Here is a 17770-nt window from a genome sequence, read left to right as displayed (position 1 = left end):
TTCTCATTGTTCAACACCCACCTACGAGTGAGAACATGCAGTGTTTGATTTTCTGCTCTTGTGTCAGTTTGCTGACAATGATGGTTTCCAGGTTCATCCATGTCTCTACAAAGGACACGAACACATCATTTTTGATGGCTGCATAATATTCCATGGTGTATATGTGCCACATTTTCCCTGTCCAGTCTATCATTGATGGGCATTTGGGTTGGTTCCAGGTCTTTGCTATTGTAAACTGTGCTGCAATGAACATTCGTGTGCATGTGTCCTTACAGTAGAACGATTTATAATCCTTTGGATATATACCCATTTGCTGGGTCAAATGGAATTTCTATTTCTAGGTCCTTGAGGAATTGCCACACTGTCTTCCACAATGGTTGAACTAACTTACACTCCCACCAACAATGTAAAAGTGTTCCTATTTCTTCACACCCTCTCCAGCATCTGTCTCCAGATTTTTTAATGATCGCCATTCTAACTGGCGTGAGATGGTATCTCAATGTAGTTTTGATTTGCATTTCTCTAATGACCAGTGATGATGAGCATTTTTTCATATGTTTGTTGGCATCATGTATGTCTTCTTTTGTAAAGTGTCTGTTCATATCCTTTGCCCACTTTTGAATGGGCTTGTTAGTTTTTTTCTTGTAAATCTGTTTTAGTTCTTCGTAAATTCTGGATATAAGCCCGTTGTCAGATAGGTAGACTGCAAAAATTTTTTCCCATTCTGTTGATTGCCAATGCACTCTAATGTCTGTTTCTTTTGCTGTGCAGAAGCTGTGGAGTTTGATTAGGTCCAATTTGTCTATTTTGGCTTTTGTTGCCAATGCTTTTGGTGTTTTGGTCATGCCTATGTCCTGAATGGTTTTGCCTAGATTTTCTTCTAGGGTTTTTATGGTTTTAGGTCTTATGTTTAAGTCTTTAATCCATCTGGAGTTAATTTTAGTGTAAGGTGTCAGGAAGGGGTCCAGTTTCTGCTTTCTGCACATGGCTTCCAAACACCATCTCTTCAAATTTCAATGGGGTTAAGTCTGAATAAACCTATCATAAGTTGAAAACATAATAAATCAAAAACATAGTTTCCACTTGTGATATTTTCAATGTGGGAGATAACCCCCATTGCTATATAAATAATTGTTATACTGCATAATTTTTATGCATATTATATTTATTGTAACATTGTTATTTTTTATTGTTTCCCCCCCAAAAATATTTTTAATTTTTGTTTTTAGAGACAGAGTCTCACTCTGTCACACAGGCTGGAAGTAGTGGCACCATCATAGTTCACTGCAGCCTCGAACTCCTGCTTAAGCTCCTGTCTCCCGAGTAGCTGGGACTACAGGTGTGCACCACCAAACCTGGCTAATTTTTAAAACATTTCTTGTAGAGACAGGGTCTCGTTAAGTTGCCTGGGCTGATCTAGAACTCCTAGCCCCAAATCATCCTCCCGCCCTGGCCTCCCAAAGTACTGGGATTATAGGTGTGAGCTACTGTATGCTGACTCTTCAAATATTTTTGATTTATAGTTGGTTAAGTTCAAGGGTGCAGAACCTGCAGATACAGAGGGCCAACTATGTATTATATCTATACAATAAAGAAAGTGTATTTCCATTCAAAGTATGAGTTACATTTCATACTTATCCTCTCCACTTCCCCTCCACACACATGTGCTATGTTAGTCATGTAGGCTGTTCACAGATATTCTAGGTCTTCTTCTAGACCACACGGTAAGATTGTACTTCTTTGCCTTCTTTGATATTTGGATTAGGTATATTCTACCTGGGTGTATATATGTCACTTCGAATGGAAGTTACGAGTACTAATGTGTAATTTATCACCTTACTTTTTTTCTGGTTTAGTGACTGAGAAAACACAGGTCTAGACAGAGCTTCTATAGGCCCAGGGGGCCTAAGTGATAATGAGCAGAACCTCTCTCCTAGATCTTGATGAACATTAGGCATGATATAAATAAACCCTTATAGTTTTAAGCCATTAAGATTTTTTGGTTATTCTGGCAGCACAACCTAATGTATCCTAACATACACAGGAATTCTGTACTTAATATAGTAAGTGGGGAAAATAAAAATAAGGATAAAGAGAAAAAATTAATTTACAGTGAACATAATATAAATATTTCTGATACTTTTAAAATTTCACTTAGGATGAAATGAGACAAGTATTTGAGATTAGGGACTCCTATATTATTGTTATTATTGTTATTATTTTTGAGATGGAGTCTCACTCTGTCCCCCAGGCTGTAGTGCAGTGGCATGATCTCAGCTCACTGCAACCTCCACCTCCCATTGTTCAAGTGATTCTCTTGCCTCAGCCTCCCGAGTCGCTGGGACTACAGGTGTGCACCATCACACCTGGCTAATTTTTTAAATTTTTAGTAGAGATGGGGTTTCACCATATCGGCCGACTGGTCTCGAACTCCTGACCTCATAATCTGCCCATCTCGGCCTCCCAAAGTGCTGAGATTACAGGCATGAGCCACCACGCCCAGCTGGGACACCTATATTATTCTTTATGCTGGCCTATATTATAATGATAAAATATCCCAAAATTGCCAGGTAAATCCTGCTTTCAACTATTCTGTTCTGCTTTTAAACTATTCATTTCTATTTCTGGTTTGATAGTCAATATAAACTGTTAAGTAATAATGATTATTTTAAAAAGCTTTTTCTTGCCTTTCCAACTAAGACTACCTCACAAAACATTACTGGTGTGATAAAGACTTTGCTTAGGATAATACAAAAATATCAATGATCTATTAATAGTTTTGTTGCATTTTGAGAAAGGGTTTTGTAAATATAAAAACGCAGATTTCCATGGCACGAGCCTCTTCTAAAGATGGTTACATGGCCCCGAGACCTCATTTGAACACTTAAGAACTTCAAATGTTCTTAGTCCTCAATAAGAGTTTAGCAACTCTACCCTTTTCCTGTTAGTAACAACTCTCTTGAAATCTTTCTTAATTTGATCACATTTAATTAGAAAACTGCTTTGAGAGATCACATGATCCTATACCCTGTTTTAGGTAGATGAATGTCCAAATTCATTCAGGACAACAGATTTCCTGTTACTTTAAAGCTCCTTAAAGGTATAGATGCCATAATTTGTTTGATTTTAAATCAAAAATGGCATTTACTATTGTTTCCCTATCACCAATTTTATCAATAATCTAATTATTTTACATTCCTCTTCTATCTTCTCTTTGTCTAGAAAACCTAACAGTCTGATTTCAGTGTATATCTGACTTTTCTGACCCCCTTCTCAAACAAGATGATACACTTTGTTAATAGTCTTAACACTGTCTCCTTTTTGACAGCTTTCACTGTAATTATAACTATTCATTATAATTATTAATTATATAATTTGTTTTTTAATGCCTGTTTTCTCTGATAAAACATGAGCTTGAACATTCACTCAGTAAATATTCATCAAACTATTCAAGTGCTAGTGATAGAGCAGTGAACAAAACTACAAAAAAATCCCTCCCCCATGGGGCTTACATTCTAAGGGGAGGGATGAGATGGAAAGTAAACAATATAAATGAGTATATATTTTGGTAGATGATGGAAGGTGCTATGGAGAAAAATGAAGCAGGAAAGGGGAATAAGGACATGACTGGGGACTGTTAAAATTTTGAACAAGGTTATTAAGAAAGGCTTCCATGAGTAGATATTTCAGCAAGGACTGAAGGAGGTAAGGATGCCTGCCCTATTATTGTCAGGAACGAGAGATTTCCAGGCAGAAAGAATTACCAGTGTGGAGCATACATGTCATGCTTGAGAAGCAGTGTGAGGGAGAGTAGCAGATGATGTCTAAAAGGCAAGGTGGAGGAGGTGGAAGGACATCTTGTAGGACTTTGTAGGTCACCATAAGAACTTAAACTTTTACTGTGAATGAGTAGGAAGCCATTAGATAGTCTTGAGCAGAAGGCTGTTATGTTGAGCATAGGATGAAGTGGGGTAAGGGCAGAAAGAAAAACCAAGAGGCTATTGCATTAATGGAATAATAATAGTAACATGAACCCATTGATGACAGTGGAAGCCAGGTGATAACAGTGCAGAAAATTAGTACAGTGGCAGGATTATGGAGATGTTGTGAAAGTCAGCCCAGGAAGATTTGATGATAGATTGGATTTGGAATGTGAAATAATTAAAACAGTCAAGGATGATTTCAGGATTACTCTATGAGGCCAGTGACCATGTTTTTTAATTTCTACCACCTTATCTCTAATATATAGTAGGCAATAAGTATATACTAATCACGATAAAAACATGAAATAAGACAATCATTATCATTCCCAGTTTAAAGATGAGGAAACTGAGGAAGAGAGAGTTGAAGTTATTTAATTTGTCCAATATCATATAACCAAGACATGCCTTTACTTCTTCCCTATTTCCTTATTCTACTCCTCTTTCTTCCTTTCATTTGTTTCTTATTTTTTATTTTATTTTAAGTTCTAAAAGATAGGAGATTCTACATCACCTTTGTGAACTGATAAAACTTGTGATGAAGAAGCCATAATAGATAATTAAGGAGCAAATTTCTCAATTTAATGAGTGAGAAGAAGGACAGATCCAGAAGAAAAGCAAGAAGGAATTAGGAAGAAATCCCAGCATGTGAGGTTTTATTTCCTTTTCTTTCAAGCCTGTTTTTATTATTCTTGGTCTTTCAGATATTTCTGTTGGTTGATATTTCTTAAAATAAGCTTTTCAAGCTCCTCAGTAAATCTTGTTGGGATTTGGTTTGGAATTGCACTGATTTCTCTCTCATGAACACTGCTTGCCTAGACTGTGGCAATTGCCTCTGAAGTGGTCTCTCTGCTTTCATCCATCCACCTCCATGACCTATTCTTGTGTGTGTGTGTGTGTGTGTGTGTGTGTGTGTGTGTGTGTATGTGTGTGTGTGTGTGTGATGGAGTTTTGCTTTTATTGCCCAGTTGGAGTGCAATGATCTTGGCTCACTGCAACCTCCACCTCCAGGTTTCAGCAATTCTCCTGCCTTAGCCTCCCAAGTAGCTGGAATTACAGGCATGCGCCACCATACACAGCTAATTTTGTATTTTGAGTAGAGACAGGGTTTCCCCATGCTGGTCAGACTGATCTTGAATTCTCGACCTCAGGTGATCCTCCCACCTTGGCCTCCCAAAATCCTGAGATTACAGATGTGAGCCACAGCACCCAGCCAACATTTTAAAATGTAATACAAATCATGTAAACTCTCTAATAAAAAGCTATTTGCTTCCCACTCATTCAATGTCCTTATATGATCTACAAGTATCCTGCACAGACTGGCCCCCATCCTATAACTTCTATGACCTCATCCTCTACTGCTCCCTCCATTTCTCACCTCTGCCCAGCCATGTTGTCCTCCTTGTTCCCCCAATGTTCCAGACACACTTTCGTCCCAAAGCCTTTGCTCTTGTTTATCCTTTCGTTTGAGAAGCTCTCCTCTCAGGTACCTACATAGGTTGCTCTCTTTATTCCTGTAGGATGTTTGCTGAAATATCTCCTCAGTAAAGTCTTCTCTGACCATTTTATTTCAACTTGTAACTCTTCCCAGCCCATCTCTGCCTCCCTTTACTGCTTTCATGGTTTCCTTCACAGCACTTATCACCATAGGCCATATATTTTACTTTTCATGTATTAGTCTTTCTTTTCACAAGACAATTGGCTCAATTACAAAGAAAAGTTTTTCAGCATAAAAAGGCTGAAAATTCCAAAAACCAGAGTGCCTCTTCTCCTCCAAAGAATCATAACTCCTCACCAGCCAGGTAACAAAACTGGATGGAGAATGAGTTTGATGAACTGACAGAAGTAGGCCTACGAAGGTGCATAATAACAAACTCCTCTGAGCTAAAAGAGCATGTTCTAACCCAGTGCAAGGAAGCTAAGAAACCTTGAAAAAAGGTTACAGGAATTGCTAACTAGAATAACCAGCTTAGAGAAGAACATAAATGACCTGATGGAGCTAAAAAACACAGCACAAGAACTTTGCGAGCATATAAACGTATTAATAGCCAAATCAATCAAGCAGAAGAAACAATATCAGAGATTGAAGATCAACTTAATGAAATAAAGCATGAAAAGAAGATCAGAGAAAAAATAAAGAAGAGGAATGAACAAAGCCTCCAAGAAACACGGGTCTATGTGTAAAGATCAAACCTATGTTTGATTTGATGTACCTGAGAGTGATGGGGAGAGTGGAACCAAGTTGGAAAAAATTCTGCAGGATATTATCCAGGAGAACTTCCTCAACCAAGCAAGACAGGCCAGATTCACAGCCGAATTGTACCAGATACAAAGAGAAGCTGGTACCATTCCTTCTAAAACTATTCCAAACAATAGAAAAAAAGGGACTCCTTCCTAACTTATTTTATGAGGCCAGCATCATCTTGATACCAAAACCTGGCAGAGACACAACTACAAAAGAAAATTTCAGGCCAATATCCCTGAAGAACGTCGATACAAAAATCCTCAATAAAATACTGGCAAACTGAATCCAGCAGTACATCAAAAAGCTTATCCACCACAATCAAGTCGACTTCATCCCTGGGCTGCAAGGCTGGTTCAACATATGCAAATCAATAAATATAAACTATCACTCAAACAGAACCAATGACAAAAAAACACATGATTATCTCAATAAATGCAGAAAAGGCCTTCAATAAAATTCAACATCACTTCATGCTAAAACCTCTCTATAAAGTGGGTATTGATGGAACTACATCTCAGAGATTTAGTAACAAAATGAAGCACACAAAAAAATTTAACAATTATTCATGGAAAAAAAGAAAAATAGAATGTTCAGTAATTTCACACTGAAGATACAATAGCATAATTAGTAAATGATAACTTTATTGAGAACAGTTTAAGTAAAATGACAGTGGCAAACATAAGAGTGCAATATGATAAGAAAGGAATGAAGCTAAAAATATTCAGGATCAAGTAGAGACTACTCCTTCAAAACACTCAAGATTCAGATTGAACCAACCCTTCTTCAAAGTACATGCTTCAAAAGTACATGCTGTTCTAAGCAGTAAATAATTTTTTTTAAGGATGGGTAAACCTAAATATTCATTTCATGTATATTTCTTCCAAGTAGCTAATATGCGTTGTGCATGCTTGCTGTCAGGGTTCACTTAAGATCTAGAAGAGAGAGGAAACTGTTCACTCAAATATCCAGAAAAAGAAAAACAACACCTTTCTTAGTATTTTGTTTTTGTTTTCATTACAGTATATTATTTCTATTACCATAGAATGGCTTTACTGTTATTATATATTTGTTTATTTTGAGAAAAGGTCTGGCTCTATTGCCCAGGCTGGAGTGCAGCGGTGCCATCTCAGCTCACTACAACCTCCGTCTTTCTGGCTCAAGTGATCCTCCCACCTCAGCCTTTCAAGTAGCTGAGTAGCTGGGATTATAGGCAGCTAATTTTTTTTTTTTTTTTTGAGTTTTTTGGTAGAGACAAGGTTTCACCATTCTGCTCAGGCTGGTCTAAAACTTGTGCCATCAAGTGATCCACTCATCTTAGGCTCTGAAAGTACCGGGATTACAGATGTGAGCCACTGTGACTATCCTTTTTGTTATTTTTAAATGAATTCATTAACACATATTTTTTAAATTTCTCAGTTTTAAGTTCTATTATGGTAAATACCAAAATATATATGTATACAAAAGCTCTTTGGGGTGCTTAGTAATTTTTGAGAATGTGAAGGAATCAACACATTAGTAGCAGTGTTGATAAGCACAATCATAAGATTTATCTCTATTAAAGCTCACAGAAATGAAGAAAAATTATTGGCTTGAGTCAAGATAGAATATTGGTATGATGACTAGAATATGCAGTCATTGATTCATTGTTTACAAATTTGTGGAACTCTGACTGAGGGTCAGACACCGTGATAAGTCCAAAATTACAAAAGGAAGACAGTATGCCTAGAAAGCGTTCCAAGCACAGAGAGGGAAAAAACAGAACTTAGCTCAACAAATATTTAATTGAGCAACTGGCAAAATTAGGACACAAAAATGAATATTCAATGATAAAATGCTAACTGTTCTCATAGAATTTATAGTTTGATAATGCAATCCAATGTACTATATTTTATAACTAAAGTAAACTCTATGAGTCAACATATTAAATTCTATTCTGAATGAGTATAATTGTTCCTTTTTTTTTTTTTTTTTTTTTTTTATACAGAGTTTTGCTCTATCACTCAGGCTAGAGTACAGTGGTCTAATCTTTGCTCACTGCCATTTCCACTTCCCAGGTTCAAGTGATTCTTCCCCCTCAACCTCCCGAGTAGCTAAGGACTACAGACACATGCCACCACACCCAGCTAATTTTTGTATTTTTAGTGGAGACAGGGTTTTACCATGTTGGCCAGGCTGATCTCGAATTCCTGACCTCAGGTGATCTAAAAAATGTGGGAAAACAAATTACTGTCATATAAGCCACCCAATTTATGGTAATTTGTTATGGCAGTCATTGTAAACTAATACACTCATTAAGTTGGTTCCTTTTGAAAACTGAGGGAAAACAATGGTTTTCTTCTAGCTTTTGCTTTCCTATGTATAAATATCAAAAACTAATTCATATAAGACTATAAAACATAATTGGACAGATAGAATAATTTATAATATTGAACCCCCAAAGCAAGTTCAAATTTTAGCTTTTGTAAACTTAGAAAAAGTAATACACAATACTAATTGATTCTTTTTACAGAATTTTCAAATATATGCAGCCATGTATTTCAATAAATACATTATTAAATTATTTATATGAAATCTAGAAAGTGTATAATCTCATTTGTTCATTTACAACTGAATTTTGATTTAATGCCCCTTCTGTGATCTACTGCATCTGCTCTTCCCGTTAACAATCAGAACAAATTTCCATAATGTGTTGGAGAATCCAAGTCAAGGAGAATAGTGGTTTGATACTACTTTTTATGTTCTTACTTTAAAGATCTTACATTTTTGAAACATACACCTCTTTGAAAAGCTGATGAAAGTTTTTCCAGTATAAAAAAATCTACACACAAAATTTTTACATAGAAAAAGTTATGTGCTACATTACAGAAATCACAAGCCCCTTGAAATCTATTTACAGCTTCTCAAATAGTCCCCAAACTCCCAGTTTAAAAACATCTATATTCAGACAACTGTAGAGAGTCGATAGATACTGCATGCATTTTGGTGTCATGTATTCTATTTAGATAAACTGCTATTGTTTTTTCTTTAGACCAATGATATTAACAATGGTGCTTACTTTGGCAGCACATATACCATAAAGGGAATATTAATAATACATTTTAAGTGTCACTGAAAAAATTTCTTTAGACTATGAAGTTTTAAAATATTATATTCATGTGTGTTAATTTGTTATCCCTTTGGAAAACATTTTTCTAAAGGAAATTATATAGTGGAAGCATGGGAGAATGGGATTCAATACAGAGAAATCTGATTCACAACAAACTGTCATGAAAACAGGACCTCCAATAGCTTTAGGTAGACCTAGTGGGGGAAAATGTTCCCAATGAACTTGAATAAATACCTCATCTGTCATTAGGGTTGCAATTGATCTGCCAATCTCATGGTACTGTTGACCCTTTCCCAGGGGTCCCAGGAGAATGAACAAAAATCTGTAATTAAGAAGAAAAAAGTTTTAAGATAGATTATAAAAATAATTTTAATAATACAGAATCACTCATCTCAAAAGGATTACTGAAAATGATGATTTTGATGTGAAATACTTTCATAGTTTTTCACAGTTCATTATTATTTTGAAAAATTCTACAATGATTGACTCTTACGTTTAAGATGCTCAAGCAATGGGAATGCATGCTATTTTTTTTAATCACAATGTTTCTCCATTTAGTTATCTGTAGAGCCTGTACAGTTATTATTGGGAATTTTAAGGATTCTATGATCCTTACAGAAAGAGAGTGGGAAAAGTCAAATCTGATTAGACCTTTCTAAATGGGAAGGAAGAAAACTCGCTTGTATGCAAAACAGAGAATAGTTCAAAGGGAGGAAAGATAACACAATAACAAAACAGAGAAATATATAGTCGAAAACAGCAGATGGATGTACAATTTTCATTATATAAAATAATTGTCAGGAATCAAAGATTAGTAAGGTAGAAGAAAATGGGGAGTTAATTATTTATAATGCTAAGGAATAAAAATAGCATCTGCACTATAATATTCCATCTAAATTAGGTCGAACATTTGGCAAATTCATCATCACAAACGGTGCTTTTAAAGAAATCAATAGATACTCTAACTTTAGCAGATTGGTAATTGCCCTGTCTCTGAGAAGGTCAATCCTTCTGGGAATTGTGAAAATTAAAGAATGTCCTATATTCTGCCATATCATTCTGTGGTATTAATTTGTTAAATGATTTATGCTATTAAGTATGATTACTAATGGCTTTACAAGGCGTACTAAAATAGTTACTGTAATTCTACTCCTCATTTAGTTATAATCTTTAGAGATTTTACATGTTTTTACATGAGACAAATATTACACAGTTTTAAGGGATGTGACAATATATGTGTGGGTTCAGTTACAACTGAACCCAAGCCAATTTCTACTGTGTAGAAATGTCCAGTATACATTAAAAACAGGGATGGTTTAATGTGGTGGCAGGTGCTTTATCAAGTATAATTTTTTAAAGAAACTTCCTATGTACATCTTGCTGTTTTTCAGGTTTCCATTCCACAGGCTATTTTTAAAGTTCTAAAAGAGTATTTTCTGACATTTCTACTATGTGTTGCCATTGTATTAATAGGATGCCCTTTTGTCTTCCAAAAACAAACAAACAAAAAATGATAATTAGAAAACCTGAGTGGCTTTCTTTATTCTGTTTGTCCAACTAATCTTTCATTTTTCACCTTTCCTAACTAGTCTTGTCTTTAAATCTCTTCTCATACAGTTGCTCTACAGTACCCTAATTTTTTTTCTCCATTGTTCTCTACATATATTTTGGTATCTTAGTATGAAATAAGGTCACTTAAACCTGACAGTTTTCAAAGTAAGGGTATATAATCCCATTATGGCTTTTTCCTACTCATGGAAATTTTTCTTTTCCTCCTTTTGAAATACAAGTACTATCATTGTCATAAATAGCCATCTTTTGCTCATAGTTTACCAGACACCTTCCTAAGTTGTGGAACACAAATGCACTGCTTGGAGGACAGAAAAGAAATTTGAAACTGCTAAAATAGTACCTCTACAATTAGTAAGTCTGACATCTTATATATGAATCCCAGATTCCCAGAAACCCTGGATAGGTTACAGTTTGTCCATAGAAAAAACATAGCCTGAATCACACAGTCAGATGCCATTTTAATGTGCTCAGTTCATCCTTTCCTTTTGTACATAAAAGTTGATGTGTATCAGAACTCTCAGTAACCCTCAAACAGGATAAATAAAAAGTTCTTTCTATAACCTGAATAGTAACTAGATTCCTCCCTCAAACCATAGTCAGACATAGGTACTTAAACACTGAATCTCGTTCTAGTCAGCTGAGCTCTTACAAAATGAGGACTCTCCTGACTACGCTATGCCATAGTTGTAGAATATTTTATCCATAATCAAAGCATGGAGTTATGTAATCTGCTGTACTGTGAGTTAAAGCCAAAGATCCACAGAGGACATATAATTCTACAGTTAACCTAGTACCTGAACTTTTCATCAAGGCAACTTGGCTAAGGCATTCAATGTTTGGAAGGGGAGGCATGCTAACAGCATTTGAGATAAAGGGCACCAGCCATATGGGAACAGGGCCCTAAATAGACATGTTTTGCTGTGGGAATAGGACGAAAGTAAAAGGCTAGCTGCATTTTGGAATCCCATTGATGGTAAGAGAATGGAAGAAAACAAGGTTCCTGGGTAAATTGCTAGGAACCTAATGTGCTAAAGTCAATATTCTGTTTTCCTTTCTTTCTTTTTTTATAGTTTTAGTCATGGACAGCCTTATTCTATAAAATGATAAACAGCATAATTCAGTTTGTATTATGCCTAAGTTGTTAGTTTATTGTTAAATGAAAAACAAGTTCAGATCATCAAATTAAATTTGTATTTTTAACTCAGATTCAACCATACTGCAATAATACTTCTACCAGTGATTCTACAGACCCTGTGTGTGGGAAGCCCACTGTTCCTAGCATTGAAACATATATTTGACAGGGCAGGGGCTATCCTAACTATGGCACTTACATGCATCTTGAAGGCCTTATTCAAGTGTAACCAAACCTTAGTAACTCTGTTCTTTTTGAATTTGACCATACTCATGTACAGAATCCTTTCTTTTTTTAGCAGACAATTTAACGCAATCTTTAAGAAAAAGACTAACATGTTACCACTTCTTTTACCAAAAATGTAAAAAAGAAAAAGAACTCGTATGCTTTCAGGGTACCTTGAGATAAGTAATATGCTTAAAATGAAACAGAAGTTTGAAAGAAGGGAGAAAAGAATAGAATAATTTTTAAAGCACCTTTCCCCTCCTCCACAAACAAAAATTAATAATAGTTTTGGGAATTTCACATTAGTTTATAGTCAAAATTCTAACAAAAAATTATATTTAATCCTCATTTTCTTTCCACATAAAAAAAAATGGTTTAAGAAAAATACAGAAGATGCTTTTATACTTTTACCTGGTTGGGATTGGTACTTCAGCCAATCCTTGAAGCAGTACAGCTGGAGACAACCTGACAAATGCAACTACAGTTCGATCCAAGAAATCCAGTTCTCCCACTAAGATGTTTGATGCTTCAGCACCTGGGGGAATCTTTTTCATAAAATGCAGATCAACCTGCAAGCATCACCAGGCAAACACGATGAATCAAAACTGGAAAAATCTGGCAAATCACATTCTTGCACAGTGCTTCATATATAGTAATCCATGAATAAATATAGTTTAAATAAATATACAGAGTTTGTTTATCTGTGTGTATCTCATTTGCCCTTTTTCTATAATAACTTTTTTTAACTTGTGGATTATTTTAACTTGTCATCAATAAGCTGAGTACTCTAGTTCTTCTATTTATTGTTTTTAAAATAAGTTTCTCCAGCATCAACCATCTTGAAATGTTAGACAGGGAAAAGTATGTGAGTTCAGTTAAATAACTATTCTTTAACCATAATTTAATTTGCATTTGCCAACAGATTTAATATTTTTATACTATATTACCTAATTTTTGTACATAATACATTTTAATATTCAAATATGCTTATTTCAAAAGAAATATAATCATGTTTCTCTTTACAGTATAAGTTATGACTTTAACCTCCTCTCTTTTCCAGTTGTTCTATATTATTTACATTATATACTTGGCCTTGTAATTCTTCAATATTAGTTTTTCATCTGAGAATTTAGATATGACAGAGTAGAAAAAATCAGAATAAAATATTAACATTTGGAGTTACTGAAGAACTATAGTTGAATTTCCGATATGAGATGTTTGTGATTGAAATGAATGTACACAAAGCAAAAGTGATCATTAGCAAGAAGAAATGCTAAGAATAAAGGATGAAGTCTAAAAATGAATGCAAAATATCCTTAACAATAAATATCAATTTTTATTCACAGGGCCTCAGTGGAAGACAAGCAGTGACTTTAATGTAAATTGTGCAAGATCTATGTCTTGTTTCTAATTCACTTGAGTTGCTTTTTATGTAACGCTGTTTTTAGGGAAGTAAGAATTTATCTGCTCTAGTAATTGATCTTATGCTCTGATGTTAAAAAAATGAGGGCAAAAGATCAAAGTGAGAATAGCCAAGAAAGAGAGGAAAGAGCTCTGGCTAATATGAGTGAGGCTGAGAAGATCTTTTTTTTTTTTTTTAGCCTAGATAGTTCTTTTGCAGGTTTAATGATTTGAGAATATTTTCCCCAAAAACATAAAATAAAAAATATATAGTAATATTTTAGTGACTACTTTAAATATGTTGCTTTCTGAACTCAAGACCTTAGCACAGCTATTTGGAAGTTTTATAACTAATAAATCTTTCCAAAAAATAAGGATACCACAAAATATATAACGTACCATATGAAGCATCCATTCTTTCACAAGGATTAAATATAGAAATTTTCTGTGGTACTCCATCAAAAATATCAAATAGAACCAATATTTTATTTTAAAGGAAAGGAAGAATGATTTAACAAAGCAAAACTGCCTATAAAAATATATAACAAATATTATACATCCAAAGTTTTTAAGCTACAAACGTACTCTCAAATATAAATTTGTAAATTCACAATTCATGTACACTGGATTACATAGCAAATATTTTGCTTTTGTGGAATCTAATCTTTTAGTTTATAGATAGCAAAAGAACTTATTTACTATAATAAGTAAGGTTAAATTTCATGAAATGTATTGTGGTATTTTTGTAGGTATTTATCTAGCTAGAAGAAATGTACACATTTTAAATGATTTAAATTGGTAATGCTTTATATTTTCATTGTAATGCAAAAATTCCAAAGGAGGGAATAAAAGATTTCCCACATACTGTTAGCCCTTTGAGGAAAACATAATAAATTTTCATAAACTTTTCAGTTTCTAAAAAAATAAACAGTTAAGTTTTCTCTCTCAATGGAAAGAACGATGATACAATATAAATACTGAAACCATATTTAAAATGAGGAAACATCTTTTTAAAAAATCCAAAATTGATAATATGAATTATACTGATAATACCTGACATTTAAATTCCATCTTAAAAACTATAAACTCATTTATTGCTTGACAAATGCCATTGTCTTAACTACTAAAGTCTGTGCCTCAGGCAGATGACAATTATAGAAATAATTGTTTTAATATGAAAATTAAATCAAGAAGTACATAGTGTGTTAAAATAAATTTTGTAAAAGGAAATAAATGGTCATTACATATGATCTGTAAATTTACATAATACCTAGTGTGTCATAGATAACCTGTTATTTAGAAAAAAGAATTAAAATATACAGAATTTAATTTCAGGATAAGCAAATTCATCTTTTGATTTCAAATGGAGTAAGTTATAGTTCTATAACACATATCTGGCATAGCCATTATATTATACTCATTACATTATATTGTTCTTGGAGTAGTCATATACTTTGGGAAGTAATCAATTATGTATTATCTAATTATATTATTCTATATTCTATATAATTATATATTATTCCTGGAGCAACCTTATATTTTGTGTTTGTGTGCTATATACTTCATGAAGAAACATATTTGACAAATCAGCTACCTTTTTTGTTTGATTATTTTTTGAGACAGGGTCACCCATAGTGGAGTGCAGCAATGTGATCCCAGCTCACTTGAGCCTCAAACTTCCTGGCTCAAGCCACCTTGATCTCCCAGTTCAGCCTTCTGAGTATCTGGGACTACAGGTGTGCCACCATGCCTGGCTAATTTTTTCTAGATTTCGTACAGATGAGGTCTCACTATGTTACCTAGGTTGATCTCTAACTCCTGAGCTCAAGTGATCCTCCTGTCTTGGCCTCCCAAAATGCTGGGATTACAGGTGTGAGCCACCATGCCCTTGGCCCCTTAAGCAACTTTCAACATAACAAAATATTATGTTTAAAGACCTGAATGTGATGTCCTATAAAATTATAAATACCTAATACAGCTCTAGGGAATGTAGGTTGAAATACATCCCTAAGACAGCTGTCAAGTGAATGCAAACACTTGGAATGGACAAGAAAAAATCCTGGAAGCTTCTGGTCTTCTGAATAGGATCTTGAAGAAATCAAGCTATACTATTCCGGGTCTGTATTTACACTCATGCTTCTGGGCTCTTCAGACCTCACCTTTATGCTTAAAATGGAAAGATTTCTTTATTCTGGGCCTTTGATACTTAAGCTGTGGATGAGAAACGCTTACATTTCTAGGGGAACAGGGAACAAGATTAGATAGAAGACCAAGGTGAAATTGGAAGTGTCTGGGCAAACTACACACTAAAAATTAAAGGAAAAACAGATGGAAATTTAAGGAGAAAGTTTAAGTCTTCAGCCCATTATAGAAAGTACAAGAAAATTCATAGGGATTCTCTGGGGAGAAATGTTGCCATGACACTAACTTGCCAGTGATCTTGAGCAGCTCTCTTAATTACTCTGGGATTCAGCTTTCTTGCTGACTAAATGAGATGTCTAAGGTTCCCTACAGTTCGAGGATTAAATAATAAAACTCTTTGTAATATGTTTCTTACACTAAACCTAGATGCAGAAGAAAGTTCTTTCTATGTAAAAAATTATGTGAAGCCTTCTCTGGGTCATTTGAAGTAAAAGAAAACACCACCAACATAAAAATCACATTCTACTGTCAGTTTGAAAAAGACAAATAGTGTTTTGACACATCCGCTTTTTAAAAGTATTATGGGAAACTAAAACCTGGCAATTCAGGATATTTTCTAAATCATTCCTTAAGTAAGTTTGAAAGGTCTATCCACTGGAAGGGTTACAAATATGTAGGTTAAACATAGATGGAATAAATATGATCAAGTCATATATGCTGAATAAAGACCTTTTTTCTCTTAACACCAAAAAATGTTTGGAATGTACATATTAAGATTCTAGGGTTCAGAATCTGTATATTAAGACTTCAAATATTAAAATAGTAAACTAACCTGGAAACTAGCCAAGCTTTGATAAATTCAATGCTAAACTAAAATCATAGGCTAAAAAAAAAATCAACTCATGTACCTGCAAAATCTGGCACTAAAATGTGTTTCCATAATGATAGATCACAATTGCTCTTTTCAAACCCTACTTTTCTGCCCTCTCAGGCTTTAAAGTCAAAAATCTTACTCAGTCTTTTTTAAATACCAAAACTAGGCTTACATTATTTTGAATCTTAAAGGATTCATTCAACAAATACATACCAAATACTATTTAAGACACTAAAGATCCAGTGGAGACCAATATATTTAATTTCTGACACTACCATCTATACTACTAATGATAACAGCAGTAAGTATAACCACCTTTTATTAAGTACCTGCTATATGCCTAGCACTATGCCAGGATCTCTCTATATATTATCTCATTAAATCTTCACAACGAAATTGTAGTTTTCTTACTTTACAAATGAGAAGGCTGAACTTTTGAGAACTTCTCTAAGATCAGAGAGTTTATAATGCCAGAGTTGGGATTGAAGATCTCACACTGTTTCTCAAAAGCCATGTTATGTTCTTTCTAGTGTGCCATGCTATGAACAAGAAATTGAAGAATATGGGCAGCTGACACTAAGTAGAGTGTTCTAGAAATTTAACTTGCCTATTGAAAAAATGAAATGGGCCAGTGATCGAAAATGTGATGAGAAAGAAAAGGATTAAAATAAAGGAAATTGACTTTTGACTCTTCCATAGTTTTAATTGTTTGGGGTGACCAGAAGATGAGACTACTGCCTACAATTGGCAATCTTCATTTTCTTTAATATGTTATAAAGTATTTTCGAAGGCTGCAAAGATAGGTCACACAACCAATAACAAAATGATGTGGGGATATAAAATTCAGTATATAAAGGTTATATTGTTTTTAACAAGTTAAATCACAATTTATTTGAAAGGAGGAGCTATGTGATTTATAATGATTGTTTCTGAGGATGTTAAATATGCCTTCTTTATACTGTTAATGTGTACATACATAAATATGCAGCTTGTTACATTACTGCTTTTAAGATCATTTCAAATTAAGAATATCAGAAATTAAATGTATGGCAGTTTGTGACAACTTTTTTTCCAACTTGCAGATGAATGAAGA

The 17770-nt window shown here is 34.2% G+C and overlaps 1 protein-coding gene across 20 annotated transcripts in view; it reads right to left on the bottom strand.

Moving 5' to 3' along the window:
• The window catches only part of SLC4A10 (solute carrier family 4 member 10), a 350715-nt gene that overhangs the window by 83877 nt on the left and 249068 nt on the right, over positions 1-17770 (bottom strand). For all 20 annotated transcript variants that reach the window (XM_032286540.1, XM_032286535.1, XM_032286537.1 and 17 more), the window contains 2 exons: positions 12672-12829; positions 9566-9653 (listed from right to left, as the gene is read on the bottom strand). In XM_032286540.1, the coding sequence (XP_032142431.1) occupies positions 9566-9653; positions 12672-12829 (246 nt within the window). The remainder of the gene's footprint in view (positions 1-9565; positions 9654-12671; positions 12830-17770) is intronic.

This window comes from Sapajus apella, unplaced genomic scaffold (genome assembly GCF_009761245.1).
Source record: "Sapajus apella isolate SASKATOON/1434 unplaced genomic scaffold, GSC_monkey_1.0 scaffold18, whole genome shotgun sequence".
NCBI lineage: Eukaryota > Metazoa > Chordata > Mammalia > Primates > Cebidae > Sapajus > Sapajus apella.
This window is presented reverse-complemented; position numbering and strand designations above follow the sequence as displayed.